At 45.0% G+C, this 17,926-nt stretch overlaps 1 protein-coding gene across 3 annotated transcripts in view; it reads right to left on the bottom strand.

The window, feature by feature from the left end:
* The window catches only part of SSH2 (slingshot protein phosphatase 2), a 105,049-nt gene that overhangs the window by 21,500 nt on the left and 65,623 nt on the right, over positions 1–17,926 (bottom strand). For all 3 annotated transcript variants that reach the window (XM_052804963.1, XM_052804962.1, XM_052804961.1), the window contains 6 exons: positions 15,404–15,507; positions 10,473–10,537; positions 5,522–5,643; positions 3,039–3,107; positions 2,186–2,251; positions 855–1,049 (listed from right to left, as the gene is read on the bottom strand). In XM_052804963.1, the coding sequence (XP_052660923.1) occupies positions 855–1,049; positions 2,186–2,251; positions 3,039–3,107; positions 5,522–5,643; positions 10,473–10,537; positions 15,404–15,507 (621 nt within the window). The remainder of the gene's footprint in view (positions 1–854; positions 1,050–2,185; positions 2,252–3,038; positions 3,108–5,521; positions 5,644–10,472; positions 10,538–15,403; positions 15,508–17,926) is intronic.

Below are 17,926 nucleotides of genomic sequence, written 5' to 3'. Positions count from 1 at the left end.
CAACTAAGCCCTCATGCTTGGCATCACATTTGGACACAGACTGCCTCTGAGGTTATATGGTATCAGTACCATCAGCAATTACTAATTACAGGGGTTGTAAACCTTGAGTGTTGATACAGCCTATAAATTTTGCCTTTCCAAACTGTCTACCTGCCTACCTCAGCCACTGTTTTGGACCATATATCACCAGACATTCAAGCATTTAGCTGGAGACAGCTTGGGACCCATACACTGTCCTGTTCCACACTTGCAGAGCTCCTCAGAATGATGAAAGACTGCATTGTTCTTTGTCCCCATTCTTAGGTGTGTCAGATGGATGCCTATGAGGATGCTTCCAAGCTCACAGTCTCAGAAGTCCATAGGTAAACACTTCACTTTACAGCAAAATGAACTGAGTATGGAAAAAAAGACCACGTTATTCTAAATGTGCTCAGACACACACCAGCATAAGAGCAAAGTCCAGAGAAACCTGTTCCTTCCAGGAGACACCAGGCCTGGAAACCAGAGGACAAAACTACGAAAGAGGAAGGCCTAGGTACTAGAATATACCACACCTCTCTCTCACTAGTAACACAGAACTTAGCTTGCAAAAGCCAAGATCTGTGAGCCTGAAGCCCAAGGTAAACAACTAGACTGAAAACAGAGGCTGGAGGAGATGCAATGGAGCCCCAGGAGGGCTAAACTTCCAGTGCTGGTGTCTACCTAACTAGGGGTCTGCTTATTACCTGGAACAGGAAACCTCTCCTCATCAATACCTAATTAAGAGTCACCTCTTGTGGAAACTGTCTCCTCATTTGGCGACTGCAGTGCTTGACAGCCAAACACTTTGGCTTAGCAGAGCCAGAGCAACTTACACGTCTGTGAAGAGGGCGGGTGAGTCAGGCCTGTGGGACTGGACATCTTGCATGGCGTTCCACTCATTGACTGATGACTGGTCGGAGTTGATATGGCTCTCATAGTAACTGACCCACGTGAGGAAGAGGCTCCCTGGGTAGTAATTGTTGCTCCGTGCCACCTCACAAGCCTTATGTAAACTCTGCAGAGCAGACCTAGAAAGGGAAAAATACTTGCAGGATTATAATTTCTTCCTCAGGCTGGTAACAAGCATAAAGCAGCAGCCAAATCCAGGATGCTGCTCACATCCCATCAGTTGGTACAAACCCCAGTGTTAGGCTGTCCTGCAAGGGTGTGGATAACCACATGCTGCAAGAGCTTGCACGTCTTAACTGAAGTATGCCAAGACAAGCCTGGATAGCAGTGAAGGTTCCCACAATTCAGAGGGCAGAGGCACCTGTGTCTCTGGCTCCAAAACCTGCTGCAACTACCTAAGCCATAAATAAGATGCGCAGAATTTGTGTCCAAGACAGGGTGCTCTGACAGCTCCTACTGTGCCATCAGCTCCCCTGCATGCAGGGCAGGGACACCCAGCAATGAGACATGGAGAGCTGCACACCCAGGGGCTTAGGACTTGACTTTACTGAGGTGTTTAGGTGTTTGCCCTCTCTCACTGCATGAGGGATGTCAGAAGTTTCTTCAGCTGCTGCTGGGAAACAAATCCCCCTCTCCTATTTTTAGCTTGTTTTAAATCTTTGACTGGGATCAGAAGGATCCAGGTCAAAATCACTGGGGTGACACAGTAGCATGACACCCTGACAGGGGATGTATTTCGGCAATGCAAAGAAGCTTGAGCCAGAAATACTTTCATGGCCAATACATTCTTACATGAACCACCCTAAAAGGAATGAAAAACGCAGGCAGCTTCTCTTTCTTTCTCGCTATCACAATGAACATGTCTCAGTGGAGACAGAGACTCCCAAAATACATGCAACATGTACTTCCTTATTTATGACAAAAAAAAGTAAATCTCAAACATATGCTCAAAGCAATTCTGCTTCGGAGAGATTCAAAGCAGCAGCCTTTTGCAAGGAAAAGTACCCTATTCCTTCCTGCCCCCGGCTGAGAAGGCGGCATGGCTGCAACAGTACTATAAACTCACTGCTGTATACCAGCACTTGCATGGTTTTTTTTTCTTTGGTTTCCTTCCCTGTCTCTGAAGGAGACTTCTGGCTGCTCAAGTAGGTCTCAAGATACCAATAACGCAAAGCAGCACCTGCTTTTTAAAAGCTCAAGCAGCCAAAACACCTTGGAGGAAGTATCACTGGGACAGATTATAGCAAGTACTTACCACATTGCCTGTACAGACACTGGCTTGAATATATGAACCCTGTTATCTGTTGATACGCTGAACCCTCTGGAGAGAAGAAAAAAAGCACAGTAAAAATGTGTCCCAAAAGCCACTTTTTAGTTAATAAGTGATAGTTTGTAGCACATTAGAACAGCAAAGGACTAGCCCTATACAAACAACGCTGAGTTCAGCTAGAAAACAGATCAAAATAGCACGCTAAAAGCTCTAAGATAACTTTTTTTAAGCAGCTGCTGTTCAGGAACAAAACTAAGACAGTGGGACAGTGCTGGGCTGTACTGTTTACCTTGGCAACACAAATTCAGTGCCACAGCTGGGAGCAACAGAGTCCAGCTAAAGTGATCCTGGGGCAGCTACCAAGGAAAGAAAAGTCATTCCATGCACTGCACTCACTGGACAGCCTTTGTAACTGGCACAAACAGGAGTCTGCAAGTCAGGTGTCTATTTGGCAGAGAATCATCATTCTCATTTTATGTTCAGCTGAACACTGCCTGCTGCAAGCGTGATGGAGGAACACATAATAGGATCCCTTTAAGGAGCTTTCACTACACACCCACTCACCAGTAAAAGCTCCTTTACTCCAGCTTAAACACACACATAAGCCACTGTCTCAGTGCAATGTTTATTCACAGATAAGTCAATTATTGGTGTTTCCTGTCACAACCACTGTGATTTAGGCCCTTTGAGCCTACTAACCCGATACAGGTCAACAGCAGGAGGTCTGCTGGACCTGTTAGGGCTCTGCAATCGTTTGAATCCTTCCCCATATACCATGCTATAAGCTCACACATGGAGACCCTCTGCTATTGACCTACAACATACAAAAGACACTCACCCATCCCCGTCCAGGTGGATCAAGGTGTCACTCCACAGCGGCAGCACCAAGCCCATTGTACAAGTGCTACTGTAGTAAGAAAGAGAAGGTCAGCCCATCTGCTACAGCACCATGCTATTATTCTAATTTCATCACAATGATTGCATATTTTTGTACTCATTAAAAAAAAAAGAAAAATCCCATGGTTGCTTCAGGGCAAACAGTGCCAGTGTTGTTCTACAGGTGTCTGGCAAGGATCATCAACCACACACAGGGTACAGCAGTACTCTTTCAAGCAAGCTTAAAGGGTTAACATATGCCCAGGAGAAGAGCAAACAGGATTCAGAAGCAGCAAGCTTTGTGCGGAAGGTCAGAGGGGGCTCACAGTCTTCAGTCAGCTCACAGATTAGTTCCTCTCAGGCTCAAGTGGTTTGGTTCTAGCTCTGATTTTGCAATGCACAGCTTTGTTTTCTTGTTTGTCCCTCAGCCACAGCGGCTGGGAACTGGGATCAGTATAGTGTAATAGCAGGGTGACTGGCAGCATGGTAGGTTAGCAATCACAGCCTATCACCCGTTGTTGACTCCTACCCCTTCTTCACCCTCCCACACCTCGAGGATGAGCACAACAGCCAGCTGAGACAGACACCTCTTGGCAATCCCACCCCTCTCAGCTGCTTTGACCTCTCTGCCCTCACAGGCACCTGCATTCGGTAAGGCTAAGCGAAAAGCTTAAGTTAAAAGCAGAGTCAAGCGATGGAAAAAAGTCAGGGGCAGGGGAACCCCAACATAACCTGCACCAGGTTGTCAAATGAAAAAGCTGAACCTCAAAGCTTTAGAAGTGGTCCACAATTAAAGCAGCATCTTGAAGAAGAACTGGATTCAACTGTCTCCTGCTCTTATGCTTTGCACTAGCTGCACTCAAATTTCCACAAGCCCTAACACCCCTGTCAGTCTCTGCAGCTCATGAGAAGTGGGGGAAGAGGGCAAGACTCAAGGCTTCAGAGGGTCAGCAGACACGAAGCCCTGTAAATGCACATGCCTTGGAGCGACTGGTGCCCAGCACAAGGAGACACTGCGGCACGCAGCTATTTTTGTTGACAACATGAGATGAGCTCATGGAAAGATGTGTTTTTAAACGGCTTCCCAAGGTGGCCAGGGTATTTTTAGTGATACTGTTCAGCAAGCGCTTATCAGAGACCATAGCAACAAGTCTACATTGAGTTATAAATACCAAGTGGGCTAGGGGAGGGTGCATCAGACTGACCATCCAGAACCTAAGTAACTCTAGCAGAAAGCTAAAATGACCCTGCTATGTTATTAGAGACTGAATACCAGTAAGCTCTCAGTTATCAAAGGTGGCTGTGCTGGTATATCACAGCCAATAGTGAGCTCCAAGCTCACAGCAACCTGTGCAAGGACAAGTTATTCTTCCACTACCGCAAGAGCATCTCTGAGATACAGCTGGGCACATATGCACAGGAAGGGAGACAGGAGCCAGTGGCAGCATCAGGCTGGTCCCCCCTTTTAGCAGGCATCACTTGAGCTAAGCATCCAAACCAAGGCACTTGAAATTAAGCATGGTGGCTGTTGTGATCAGCAGGCTCTTTGGAAGGCAACCTCTTAGTCAAACAGTTCAAACAGATTTTCTAGTGACCCTGCTAGCTACCTGCAAGTAATTTCTTCCACCTAGGGTCAAAAGCAAGACTCATTCCTGTAGCAATTGTGCTAGAAGTAAGCACATGTATGAATCCTTCCAAAATCATTTGAATATCCAGGTGATTCTTTCCCCACATAGGCCAAGATTTACATACCACTCTTTTTTTAAAAGAGTCATGTGCCTCCATGCCCCCTCCAAAGCACCCAGTGTCCCCTTCTAAATGTGAAGCTTCTGCCCCTGAAGCTGCTGGGGCTGCTGCCTCCTGGCTTATAGTCACTCCAGCAGCAAGAGCTCCTTCCCAGCCACATTCTGCAGCCTTTTGGAGATGTCAGCAGCAATTTAAATGAATGAAGCAAAAGCACTAAACCCTGATGACATACTGATGTCCGGTGAGAGCACACGTTGCGTAAAATCTGCCATCAGCAACTCTGACATTCCCATCAGGCCCTTTGTGCCATGACCTTGGCAAGGGGCTGCCTGGCAGTCACTTTCTTATTAGCTGCTCTCCTGAACCCTGATGTCCAGCTTCTCTAATTGCAGCTTTTTTTTCTATGCATGTGAGGGCTTAGGGACCTCACCATTCAAAGACACTTAAGGGCACTTAATGTCCTCACACAAGTCTGAGGCTTGGAGGAATGGAGGAAATGTTGACCTGCACTGTTGCCTTCCCATTTGCCACCTCCTTTCAAGAAATAAAAGGGGAATTCTGGATCTCAAGAAAGGTGTTAGACTGGAAAATCTGAAGCAGTCTATCCACAGAAAGGATGGACACCAGACAGTGGTTTCTACATTTGACTTGACATGTGGGTGCACACAAGGACTTCCGCCATCTGGACACTGTGAGTACCTGTCATTGGAAGAGAAATCCATTCCTAGGACAATGCTCTCTTCGGTGTCTTGCCTGCCGTTGGTGGACACTACCACCATGTACCTAGTGCGGTTCTGGTAGGTACTTTCCAGTCTTACAGCCTAAAGAAAGGAAGGAGAGAGATCAGCAGTGCAGCCAGCAAAACACACATTATTACTTTTACAAGCCACTTTTTCATGCTGAGTGACAGGCGCAGAAGCAGTGATGCAGTTTGCACTAGTACGGATGGCCCGTACTTCTCAGCTGGGTAACCAGCAGAAGAGGGAGAAGCGACTTACTCTTCTCACACAGCGCTTTCCTGAACAGTTGGGATGTTCCTGGTGCCTTCTGCTCATCTTGCTGTAGGCCTGCTCTGTCCCACCAAGGCTACGCTTAAACAGCAGCCTACGAGGCTGGCTGCCACAGTCCTTTGACTGGTCCCAGCCTAGTGAGCTTCACGAATCATTATGTGTTCAGCAAGACAGACAGGCGTTGAACGTGCTCTTCACCTCTCAGAGGGCTTTGTCCAAAGAGCTAGGGCTTTCCTTTAAACTACTGTGTGCTACAACAGCTCCAAAGAGACTCTTTCCACCACCTTCCCAGGAAGCTGGACAGAAAACTAGGATCTAATTCATATGTGGTTTCCTGCTGGTCCTTTGAATTCTTCTAGCAACTTCCCCAGTGCAGAAGCAACCTTACTGCCTTACACCTGGCAGGAAAAGATTTCCCTATTACTAAGCTGTACCCATAGCTGGATTCAGATTGTCCAGAAAAGGTGAGAGTCATTGTGCCTCCTTGCTCCTACCACAACCACGTGCACCCCAGTGCCAAAAGAGAGATCTAGCAGGATGCCTGAACTTCACCCCAAACTCCCCCAAATCAAATACTACTGACAGCATTCAGAAAGCAGCTGTGCAGCTAAGCTGTGAATGTCAGACCAACACTGAAGCTCTTGAAAGGCTACACTGAAGTATAATGCTCCTCCAGAAGCCATGAGGAAGTGAGAACTAAAGTCACTCCAGCAAGTCTTCTTACTAACAGACTGCAGGTTAGCGAGGAGCCCAGGGAAGGGAGCCCAGCATTGCAAGTTTTGCCTATAAACATCTGCAGTAGGCAATCTTTACTTGCAACACTTTCTGGACTCTGTTCCAAGCCATTTGCTGTTACTTTAGTCACAGGATCCCAACTAGAGAAACTAGGACATCCCTAGAAAGGAAGTGTCTTGATTATGTATACTGAACCTTAACTTTGGACAGCCTAATCCAACCCCAAGGTGCTGTCTGGCCTCAATGTTTACCATATTGTTAAACTGCTGCTTGAACTTTGAGCAGGACCTGCAGAGAACAAACACAGGCAAGAAGGAGCTGTCACAGCCCAGCCTTGCCCCGTGCTGCACAGACACCTGCCTGCTGCGACAAGACCCAGTTGCCAAATTCCTTGCAACCCAACGGTTGAAGCTCCAAGGGGTGTTTGATATCCTTCACAAACTGAACCTGAATTCCTCAAGACCAGCAGCCCTCCCAAGCCACTGCTTGTGTAGACACTTCTTGGTGGCCCACAGGAGTTCATGGCTCAGAAAGCCCAGTTCGAACAGTCATTTTATCCTTAAAAAAACCCTCACAAAATAACTGTTGTGTGGGATCTCTCAGGATTAGGCTGCTTTTCCCAATATGCTCCTTTAGTTCTTTCTAACTTGGTCTTGAGGCCAGAATGGCATCTCCTAGCTTAGAGGAAGCCACCTCTGACCTCCTCACACCTCACCTGTCCGCTAGCCAGTAAGTCTCAGCCACAAGATGTGGCTGAGTCTACAACAAAGGTTAAAACAGTGCATGGCAGCTAAAACAGAGCTTGCTATTTCACCAGAGTGCTCTATCGCAGAAGACTATGCTGAGAGCAGCAGGGAAAGCTTCCCAGTGGCATTGCAGGGAGCAGCAGCTCTAGTGATGGGGGTGGAATAGCAAGTGCAGGCAGGAGACTGTGTCTTCTAGACTTGTCCAATGGGACCGAAGACTAACAGAAACTACCCAAATGCTGATGCCAGCAGACAGACGTGCTCTGTACAGCGAGAGACTGTGCCCCACCCCATCTCTTTAGGATAAGTCATGCTAAAACCAGCCTTATTTTCCTTCTTGCTCCTTGAGTCACTGGGATTCCTTTGGAAACACGGAGGATCAAAGTGGTCAGTCCTTCAAGGTGCAAATTCTGCCAAAGACGGCTGTTTCTACAACTAACCACTTGTAGCAAAACAGAAAGGGTGCTCTTCAACCTAGAAGAGCAAGCAATCACCAAAGTCTTGGTGGTTAAAGTCATTATCTACATTAGGAACCAAACCTCAAACAGAAAGATAGACTTGCCTAAAATGGGAGCAGGCGGACAACAGCTGCCCTGTGTCCGGGACATCCCCACATGAGTTCTGTTCTGCTTCTCTTGAAGACAGTCCAGCAGCAAGAGGATTAACATAATCTAACTTACTTTGCTAAACCAATTTGGCTAGCAGTAATGGGAAGTGTGGTCTTAATGCAAGACCCTTTAGAACAGGGCTAGACAAACAGCGAACAAAGGTCACGCAGCTTCAAGTCAGTCGGGTGGGATTTTCAGAGGGCCAATTAAGACAAACAGGGCATGACTTACTGTGGTTCTCTAGGTTCAACACTTATACCCTTACCACAAAGCAAAGAACCATGACTGGAGCAGATAATGTGTTTTGCTAAACTTACTGGAATAATAAAACAGCAAACTTGACACTGTAAACTAGCCAACCTCAAAAGTTACTATTAGAGCTCCAACATGCCCCTCAAATCACAAATTAGTCTCTAACCTTTTCATTAAGCACTACTTCATATGCTCACCCAACAGCAGGAGCACATCACGCAAGTGGTCTGATGCCTTTTAAATGAAGATATTTGAAATCCCAGTCAATCTAGGAAGGATGGCCTAGCTTCAAGGACTGTGATGAGATGGAAGGTTCTTTCTCAACAGCTCATCCACATGGAGCCAGCTTTCTCCTCAATTTGGGAAGGTTATTTATAGTCTGTTCATGAACAAGTCATCCCCTGTAGTCCTTTCAGGGCCAGCAACATTTTTCTTAGGTTTTAGGCTCACCTAAACACAAGCCGACTTTATCTTCTGCTGCATTCTTGTTTCGTCAGAAGTATGATGTGGTATCTTACCAGCCCTTCTGAACAGCACATTCCAAGAAGGAAGTTCATACTGACCTTTCATCTTTCTCATGCTACATGACAGTAGGTGTTTCACACAGGAACACATTTCTCATTGGGATATTTGATTTGAAGACAAAAAAAAAGTGCCCAACTTTCTGAAGACTTCTTTTATTACTGAACACATGTAAGTGAACAAGTCCCCACTCTGCTAAGCTACAGGAATATGTTCAATCAGTTTGTACTCTTAACTCATTTTCCTCCTTCCTACTCATCTTACACTGGTACCATTGCTCTAATCCTGCTCTCATGGAAGGCTAAAAAACTCTGCCAATAGCTCCAACAGAAAAAAGAGTTGTTCTAAATTTTAAGTGTAGGTTTATAGACGATTAGATTCCTCAGCTGCCCTCTGAGCTGTGAAGTCTGCCCTCCAAATGACAGCAGCCAACCCAAGAAGATAATGCATTTCTCTCAGTACTGTTTATATTTCAAATCTCATTTGTATCTACTATTTTATGAGAGAGTCTATTGCAGCTCTGCACACCCTTCGTTCGTCAAGAATCAATTAAATTCAAGTAGACTATCGAACTTAACCTCATGCAAGATTTCAGCATTCCAAATGTAGCTCTGAACAAAAGGGTTTATGTCTCAACCCACAAAGTCCTTATTCAGCTGTAAGGCTAATTTGTCCCAAATCGCACAATGTAGCCAGTGATATTGCTGAACAATGACTTGTTCAATAGCTTCCAATGTTCTAACCCTGGCTCAGATTCTGAAAAGCACTGAGCACCCCCAATCCCATCACTTTCACTGAAATTTTAGTGACAGCAAGGTGTGCCTGGCAAAGTTTAAGAGTAGGTCCTTTAGTTTGCTTACAAAGATTGCTTTTGGCAAATTATTTTTGGTGGTCGTTTTTAAAGTTAAAGCATTCCACAGAAATCTTAGCTGTTTCCTAGCTATACTCATATGATCAGTCCAGCTCCAGCACAGCTCAGGAGGATTCAGCAAACCAGAGGTGCCAGAATAACACTTCTGATGCGGACAGTCCTACTTTGGGCATACATTGCTAAGATGCACTAACACAACACAGGAAAGAAACTTCAGGCTACTGAGTGATGAGAGATACAGATACACTGCAGTCATGCCTGACCTTGCAGAGCACTTCAACATGTCCTAGACAAATTCCTCACTGCTCTTCTGTGGCTTCTAGAGGTCTTTAGGACTGTGCATCAGTGCTATGAACAGCAATGCCTAATTCTCATTACATCATTATAGGAGGCAACAACGCAGAAAAGCAGAAAGACAAAGTTCAATACAGGTGCATAGCTACGTGGGAATCCTACATGCTCCTTCCTGATAAGCCATGGTCTTTTGGGATGCAACAAGTTCAGAGAGCAGAGTGAGCAACACAACTGAACTAACACAGAAGGGCAGGTGTTCATGCTGGTCAGACATAAGTCACCTACTCTTGATTTAAACAGGACACCAAGCTAATTTACCCAGCTTCTCTGGCAGTTACAGTACTTTTTGAGAGCATAAATATTCAGTATTTGGTTCAGACAAAGGCAGTCTTCTAGCCATACAATTTGTCTCACTGAACACCCAAATAAGCAGGCCTTTCTTAATTAGCTACTTTTCTACCTCTGTGGTTGCAAAGACGACTCCCCAAACTCACTGATGAAACCACTCAAACATATACGCACCACTGCTTTCAGGAGTTACACAGGTGTATTTGTCAAGTGGAACTTAACCTTTATATTTGTTAACAGCAGATAAGCAAAAAGCCAGCCTACCAGTCTGATGTTGTCTTCTGGGCGGAGCAGTATGAACATGGCCTGCAGGTGTTGCTGGAGATCCCCTGCAGGCAAGAGGGAAAGGTGAATGCACAAAAATAGTTTTAAATCACATGCAAGTTCCTGGCTGTCCAGCCAGAGCAAACATCCACCAAGAAACCTGACACGTCACCATGAGCGTTGTCACTTCCACCCACTCAGAGATGACAAAACTCCATCTCTTAGTCAGCTGTTCTTTGCTCCGTGTGCTCACCTGTTCCCATCTTACCATGCTCCCTCCTGCTAAATCCTGTTATCTTTTTAACTGAAATAAAAAGCATTTTGGTACTCTCTGTTCCTTTAAAAGACAAGGAAAACTAGGTAGAAATAGACCTCGCCCCATGGTTCAACATCTCATTCTACCACGTGCTTCAAATCAGGAATCTGCCGTTTCTTTTACACCACCTTATTACTTAGTGCAGAACTACTACCTAGACAAGAGTATCCCCTTTGAAGTGAGATTTAGTCCCATCTTAGAGCAGCATGTGCCCACATATGCTTATGTACCAACTCCACCCAAAAGTGGCTAAGAATTCCCACCTGAAAAATCAAGCATCTACAATTTTTCCTAGAAAATGCTTGCTACACTTTGACTGGTGGGGCTGAGGAAAATTGAAAGGGGGGGGGGGGGGGGGGGGGGGAAATCAGTCACACAGTAACTTTAAAGTCTTCTTAAAAAGACCCGAGTGTCCCAGGTTCCTAAAGCACCAAGCATTTGAAAGACAAGTGAGATACCTTTCTGTTGGTCCTACCACACTGACTTCTCAGCACTACGCCCTGGCCCGTAGAGAGCCAAGAGTTTCTCTGCTAAGCAAGCACATTACCTTCCGAGTGTCAGTAAGCAATAACACCTCCAGCAATGGGCTGTTTTTTCAATCATTACCCGGAAAATTAATCTACATTCCCAGAAAGGAGAGTGCAAGGCTGCCAGGTGGGTGGCACAGAACGGGAAGAAGAGGAGCCTTTACTCTTCTACCCTCTCCCACTCCCCCACAGACACGAAGCCGAGTTTAGGCAAGACTGCGGGGAAGAGCACAAATGCCGGAGCAAGTACTCAGCACGAGTGGCTATGGGAGCATTTTCTAGGAAGGTTGACTAACCTTCCTGACCTCCCTTTCTAATTCATCGGTGGTGCTAGAATCCATGCTATTTCACGAACTTTCAGAAATAAGGAAACCTCAGACACGAAGCAGCATCTTGAAGTGCCACAAAAGGGACAGGGAAGGAAAGAAACACTGCCCAGCAAGAGCATGGTACCTAGTTTCCAAATTATTTTTATAGCTGGTGGAACAGCAGGGCTGAAGGGCTGCTGCAGCCTCTCTCCTGATGGGACAGAGGCAACCTTGTGTGGAGTGGGCTATGCAGGACACGGCATTCCCTGCTGTCCCCTTCCTTCCTCCTTGAAACACATTTCAGCATATGGAGAACGAGTCAATGCCCTAGGACTGCATTTTTAACTGGGGGTGGGAAAAATTGAGGCACTCTGCAGTGCTAGGGAAGTCACATACGAAGTACCAGTGGTGACAAGCACCTGAAGCTCCTTCCTGCCCAAGGACATTGTTCCCAGCGCTGGAGCGGCTGGCATGTGCCTCGCTAAACAGCAATTATTCAGGGAGATAGGTAACACAGGAAAGGCCAGCTCATCCATCAGATGTTTGTCCTCACAGGGGTGCAGTGGGAGACAGGATTTCCCCACATCAACACCAGTGCAAAATCCTGGCGATACTGCTCAGTTCCAGGAAGTTTCAGCTGCTAGTGCGGTGGGAATCATGGAGAACCATCGACTGAACAGGCAAAGGTCCCTCTGCTTCAGGCAGCACCTCCTGCCTGCAGCCTGGAGGAGCCCAACAAGTATTTGACTCATGAGGCATTTACATGTCTTAGGCAGCTTGAAATGAAAGATGCTCACCTCAGTTTTCCTCTCCCCAAAACGTAACAGTTCCCACCTATTGCTGCCAGTAATTCATCATCAGGAACCAGTTTAAGAGCTGAAGTTTCCAGACTTTAAAACACACCACCAGGACTACTGGATTATCTCAATACTTAAAAAAGAGAGCAAGTTTCTAAGACGACACTTTCTGCAAGGATCAGTCAAGGAGCTCCACTATCCCTCATTCTCAGAAAGTTTATTGCACTCCTCCCTGTTCCCCAGTCTGCCCTACCAGCCTTGGGAGCTCCAGAGCTAGAAAGTAAAGTATTGCTTCCTTGGCCAGCTTTAATTGACTTGCAGCATTTTCAGCCCGAAAGACACAAGGCATTTTGTAAGCTTCCTGGATTAAGAAAAAGCAAAGGAAAAGTTTTAACATGCCAGAACCAGCACAAAGCTATCACATCCTGTCCTATGAAGAGCTATCGGCTTTGCTGGCATTCATGGCAGACTGCTGCTTCCTATCACATTGTCCAGCAACAAGTAGATGCTTTTGTTTCCTTCGAGCTGGCAGGCTAGGTGCAAAGCATCAGCTAGGGTGGGATCTTAAAAGTGATTTACAGTATCCCAGAGATGGCAAAAGCCCCAGGGAAGTTCCATCCTTTTATGGCCTCTTCCAGTGTTGTTGGAGCGCAAAAGCAAGCCCACCATCCTACAGAACACAGCCCGTTTGCCAGGTGGCACAGGGTGCGGGACTGCCCAGCAAGAGGAGTGTGGACAGCTGGTACCATATCTAGCCAATCTGCCAACTAGTGATTTCCATTGCTGAAGATGATATGATTAAAGAAATGGGTGTGAACATTAATTATTTCCTGTTACGCATTTACTCTTTATGCTGGATTCTAGCACCTCTGATGAATTAGAAAGGCAGGTCAGGAAGGTTAGTCAACCTTCCCAGAAAATGCTCTCGTAGCCACTTGAAACACTACTGCATCCATAGGCAGCAATTTCATACTGCAAAGTTATGTCCGCTCTCCACCCCCCTTCTAATTTTGTGTGCCAGAGATAAGTCACCACACACACATGGGAATGAAAGTTGAGCACAGATTATCAGAGTCCAAGAAAGGAGACAGTTTTCTTTGCCACACACTCTGCCAGCCAGCTCACGGCTAATGGCCAGTTCACCTCTCAGAGCCACACACTCTACATCACTGTTTTAATTTTGGTGGCACAGATCTTTTGCTCAGGAAGGCGACACCACTGATCCCTTAGTGTCTTGGTCTGCTGGCATATAGTTATGTTAGAAAAGTTCACAGAAAAGAAAGATGGTGCACACTCATACAAAGGTCTCTTTTCAGTGAAATCTCCAAGCACCATAAAAAAATACTATACCATTCACATCACTTGACAAGCAGGGAAACCAAGGAAAGGACAAGTACTGATGCCTCATTAAATCTCACCCCGTAAGTTGCAGAGACAGGAATAAAGAGAGTCTTCTAAGAATAAAAATCCCACCCCCTTAGGCAAGCCAGCCTCTTCAATACAATACGTCTTGTTGTAAGCAATTACAACACACTGTATTTGCTTTTTTGGCAATCTGGCTTCCAAAAGCTCTGGGCTGATTAGACGAGCAACTACTTTCCAGCAAGGTCTCCAGACCTCATGCAAGTCAGCTGTAGCAAGTAGATGAGGCAACAAGAGAGATTCAAAAGCTGTTTGTGCTGCCTTGCACAAGTTCACAAGGAAACCCATCCAGCGCGTCTCCTCTGCAAGGTAAAGCCAAGACAGCAACTGACCTGGGCTTCTATTATGCAGAGGACTTTGGAGAGATTAAAAACCAAGACAGGTCAAGATAAACTTTTAAAAGACTGCTAACTCTATTTTGCACGCTGAACACCATTTCACTTCAGTCTCAACCAGAAAGGCCAGCTTTAAATTAAGTTTCCGAACAATTTATTTTCTTCTGACAACTGGTAATTAATGCATCTCACTCAAACCAATTTGGGTGCTGCTTGTACTATGTCTGAGTGGAAGTATGTAATTAACTGCCTTTTGACTTAAACTCTTCCTATAAAGATGTTTGTAAACAGATTTTGAGGTGGACCAGTCATCAGGTAGGTAACTCTGCCGGATATAGAGTTGGATGACAGTCTGATGGTATCAAAGCACAAAGAAATCCACACCCGGAACCAAACCAAACCACCTTTTGGTCGTCACTTTTTGGCAAAGAAAGTTGACTCCAATCTCTATGTTTCTGCCTCTGTCCCATATGCAAAAATCTGAACGTCTCAGTGTTGTTTTTTTCCTGCTGATTGTTTAATGGAAGGGAAAAACTCCACACTATCTGATCCCTGTAAAACACCATCAGTGAATAAGCACCATATACACAATGAAAAACAACCTACCCTGAAATGTTTAACTTTCATTATTCAGACCGACTTTTCAAACAAAGAGTCAAAGCAAAAACACGTACCAAACTTCCAGCAGATAAAGGGGGTGGAATTATGACCAACTCTGTATTATTCACTCTGCTCACCCATCTGAAAAGTCACACTGACTTTGCTCAGAGGTTTCTTTACCACCACAAGTCTCCTCCCTTTCTTCCATCATAACTGGTTACTTTCAGATCAGGAAGGACAATTACTCATCCTGTATCATAACCTCAAGTTTCCCAGTGCAATGCATGAAGGTTTTGATGGCAATCCTCCAGCCCCTCTCATACAAAAATTAGAGGACGATATTGGGGGGGGGGGGGGGGGGGTAGTTGTTCTCAGCTCTCCTTGATGTCATGATTGCTGCCTTGATGTCATTCATTTGTTTGATTTTGCAGGATAAACAAGAGAGTACGGAAACCTTTTTTTCCATCAGCATTAAATATCACAGTCTTGAGACTGGCAGGTCTAGCTTTAATACACAGCTGGTGTAAACAGAAACGTGTGTCATCTGGTGAGAACAAACTCAAGAAAGGTGGACTCGGAAACAAGAGTGAGCAGACAAGCCTCAGCTGTCAGATACAACATATTACCTGCATGCTTGTTACGCCTGTGACTGATCCTGGGAGTAGACGACCCATTTCCTCGTGGCAGGAAGAGCGCTGCACCTTTCACAGTGAGGAAGCTTTCGCTTATGCTGCAAGGGGAAAGACAAACCGTGAATAAGGAAAACTCTATTGCCTGTAAAAGCAGAAACACAATAGAACAAGAGAGGTTCAAGGCATTCAATGCATGCTCTGTTCTTTTGCAAGGAAGCGATTTAGACTGAATTATTTTGTTGGTAAAGAACTCCTCCCCGCCTCCGTCCCATATAAGCACTGCAAACATTCAAAGCATAACTGAGAACAACATGAACAGAGAAATGTTGAAAAGCAGAACATATGACTGGTGCCACTCTGCCTGCAGAGGTGGAACCTGAGCAGGCAGAGGGGATTAACCTATGGCTATATTTTCAATTTGAAAGTCAAGATGAGAGATCCACATTTCTAAACGGCGATTAATACAGCAAGCCCACGCATCTCTATAATTATGGACTCTGTTAACCCTGTGCTTTGTGGTTCAGACACAGCTGATGCCCTGCAGAAACAAATGTATCCCTTCAGCAGTTAGCCCAAAGAAAATTAGTGTACGTAACAGATTAAGAAATCGTATAACTATGGTCTATGAGTTGTATGATAATTAACTCTCAAAGACTTATAAATTACAAGCAAAACTGTAATGCTGTTGAATTCAGACATCACTTACAGCCTTGATTTTGCCCTTTCTAAAGTCACATGAGGAGAGAGGTTTCTGGAAAGGGGCAATAAAGAGTTCTGAACTTCTGTGGAACAGCTCATACTTCCAAGAACATCTTCCAATAGTTTTCTAAAAGATGCTGTGGCTCATGGAAAAAGGGAGACACACTACAGATTTTGCATTTAAGCCATCCTGTTGCATAGTTAAGGGTTCCTGCTTTTCTCAGAGTTGATAAGATAGTCATACAGACTTTGAAGAAAGCCAGAAACAATTCTACAGTCAACAGGATGGTTGATGAATATGATAAGACAGGATGGGAGAGTCCCTGGCATCATGCACCCCAGCAGCTCTGTGCCTTGAAAAAGACATTGGCTTGTTCTCTTCAACTGAATAAGAGACTAGGAACTTCTCAGTTCCTTTCTCTCCTTAAACAAATACCAAAACTAATTACTTATTCCCTTCCTTTAAGGGACAAGGACTGGGAAATAATAATAGAGTAAAAAGCCCCGCCATATATTTGAAGAAATTCCATGTTACAAAACGCAGGTGAATGCTAGAACATGCCAAGTCACCGCCCTTCACAGCTACTTCTGCTCCACCGAATAAGCAAAGGCTAACTGCTGCCTGCAGCCCCTGCTCCAGGGACACGTTTCAGTGGCTACTCAAAGGCAGGCACACACCTAAGCACGACTGAAGACAACAGCATCACAGAGAAATCAAACGTGACCAAGAACCTGGACACAGCATGGCATGAGCCTGTGATCTTCTAGTTTCACGACCACTTTAGCAATAGGCTTTCCCGACTATGTTTTTATAGGTACAAGAATTATAAAAGCTTGTGTTAAAGTTGGACTTCCCCCCAACCTCAAGCACATTTCTGGGAACCTCTCCATTTTGCTGGTGGGGATATAAAAAAAGCAAATTTTCTGAGCTCCAGCAAAGCAGATGCACACTCAGAAAGACCTTCTTTTTCAAGCCTGTAGCACATCCCAATGTTTAGACTGCACTGTCACAACATCAGCACTCCTCCTTACTGACAAAGTTCCTCCCAGGACTATTTTCTAAAATTAAACTGTATGTCAAACATGCACTGGATGTTTCAATAAAACCAGAATTTCAAAAAGGAAAAAAATCACTCATCCCAAATTAAAAGGTATCAGAGATCTTTACCTATGCTAAACTTAAAAACAAACAAACAAAACTATTAAATTCATTGGGCACACTGAGCACAGATGTTGCCTCAGACCCTTCTCACAAAAAGTTCTGACTGAGCCTTTCTGGCTTTTGGTGACAAATAGATCCTCTGAACGCCCTCAAGCTACACACTTTATTAAAGCCTGAACTACAGAAACACTGAGTTATCCTGAAGCCACTAACTTTAAATAAATAAATAAATTAAAAAAAGAAGGAAAAAAAAAAAAATCTTTCTCCCTCAACATGTTTTGATTCAGCAGTGCCCTGATGTATTGAAGAAGTACACTTCTGCTTTCAGACTAGCACCTACAATGGGAGTGGGGCAAGACAGCATGCTATGCTTTGCTGAGCCTCTTCAGGAGACAAGATAATGATACAGAAAAGAGTGAGAAGACATTCTCTCCTCCTCCTCCTCCCTTTACAATCTCACCACAGAGGCAAACGAATGTTAAGCTGCACAAGAAGAGAAAGAATTCAGCAGTCACAGCCAGTTTTTATCAGCAAAGCCAACAACTAATATTAGCAATCCTTTAGTCTATGCCTGAGATTTCCCCAGAAGGTTGAATTAGCAACTATTTTTAGTGGATAAAGCAGCAGGTAGCTAGAGGGCTGGGAGGTTAAAAATC

Source organism: Harpia harpyja, chromosome 12 (assembly GCF_026419915.1).
Source record: "Harpia harpyja isolate bHarHar1 chromosome 12, bHarHar1 primary haplotype, whole genome shotgun sequence".
NCBI lineage: Eukaryota > Metazoa > Chordata > Aves > Accipitriformes > Accipitridae > Harpia > Harpia harpyja.
This window is presented reverse-complemented; position numbering and strand designations above follow the sequence as displayed.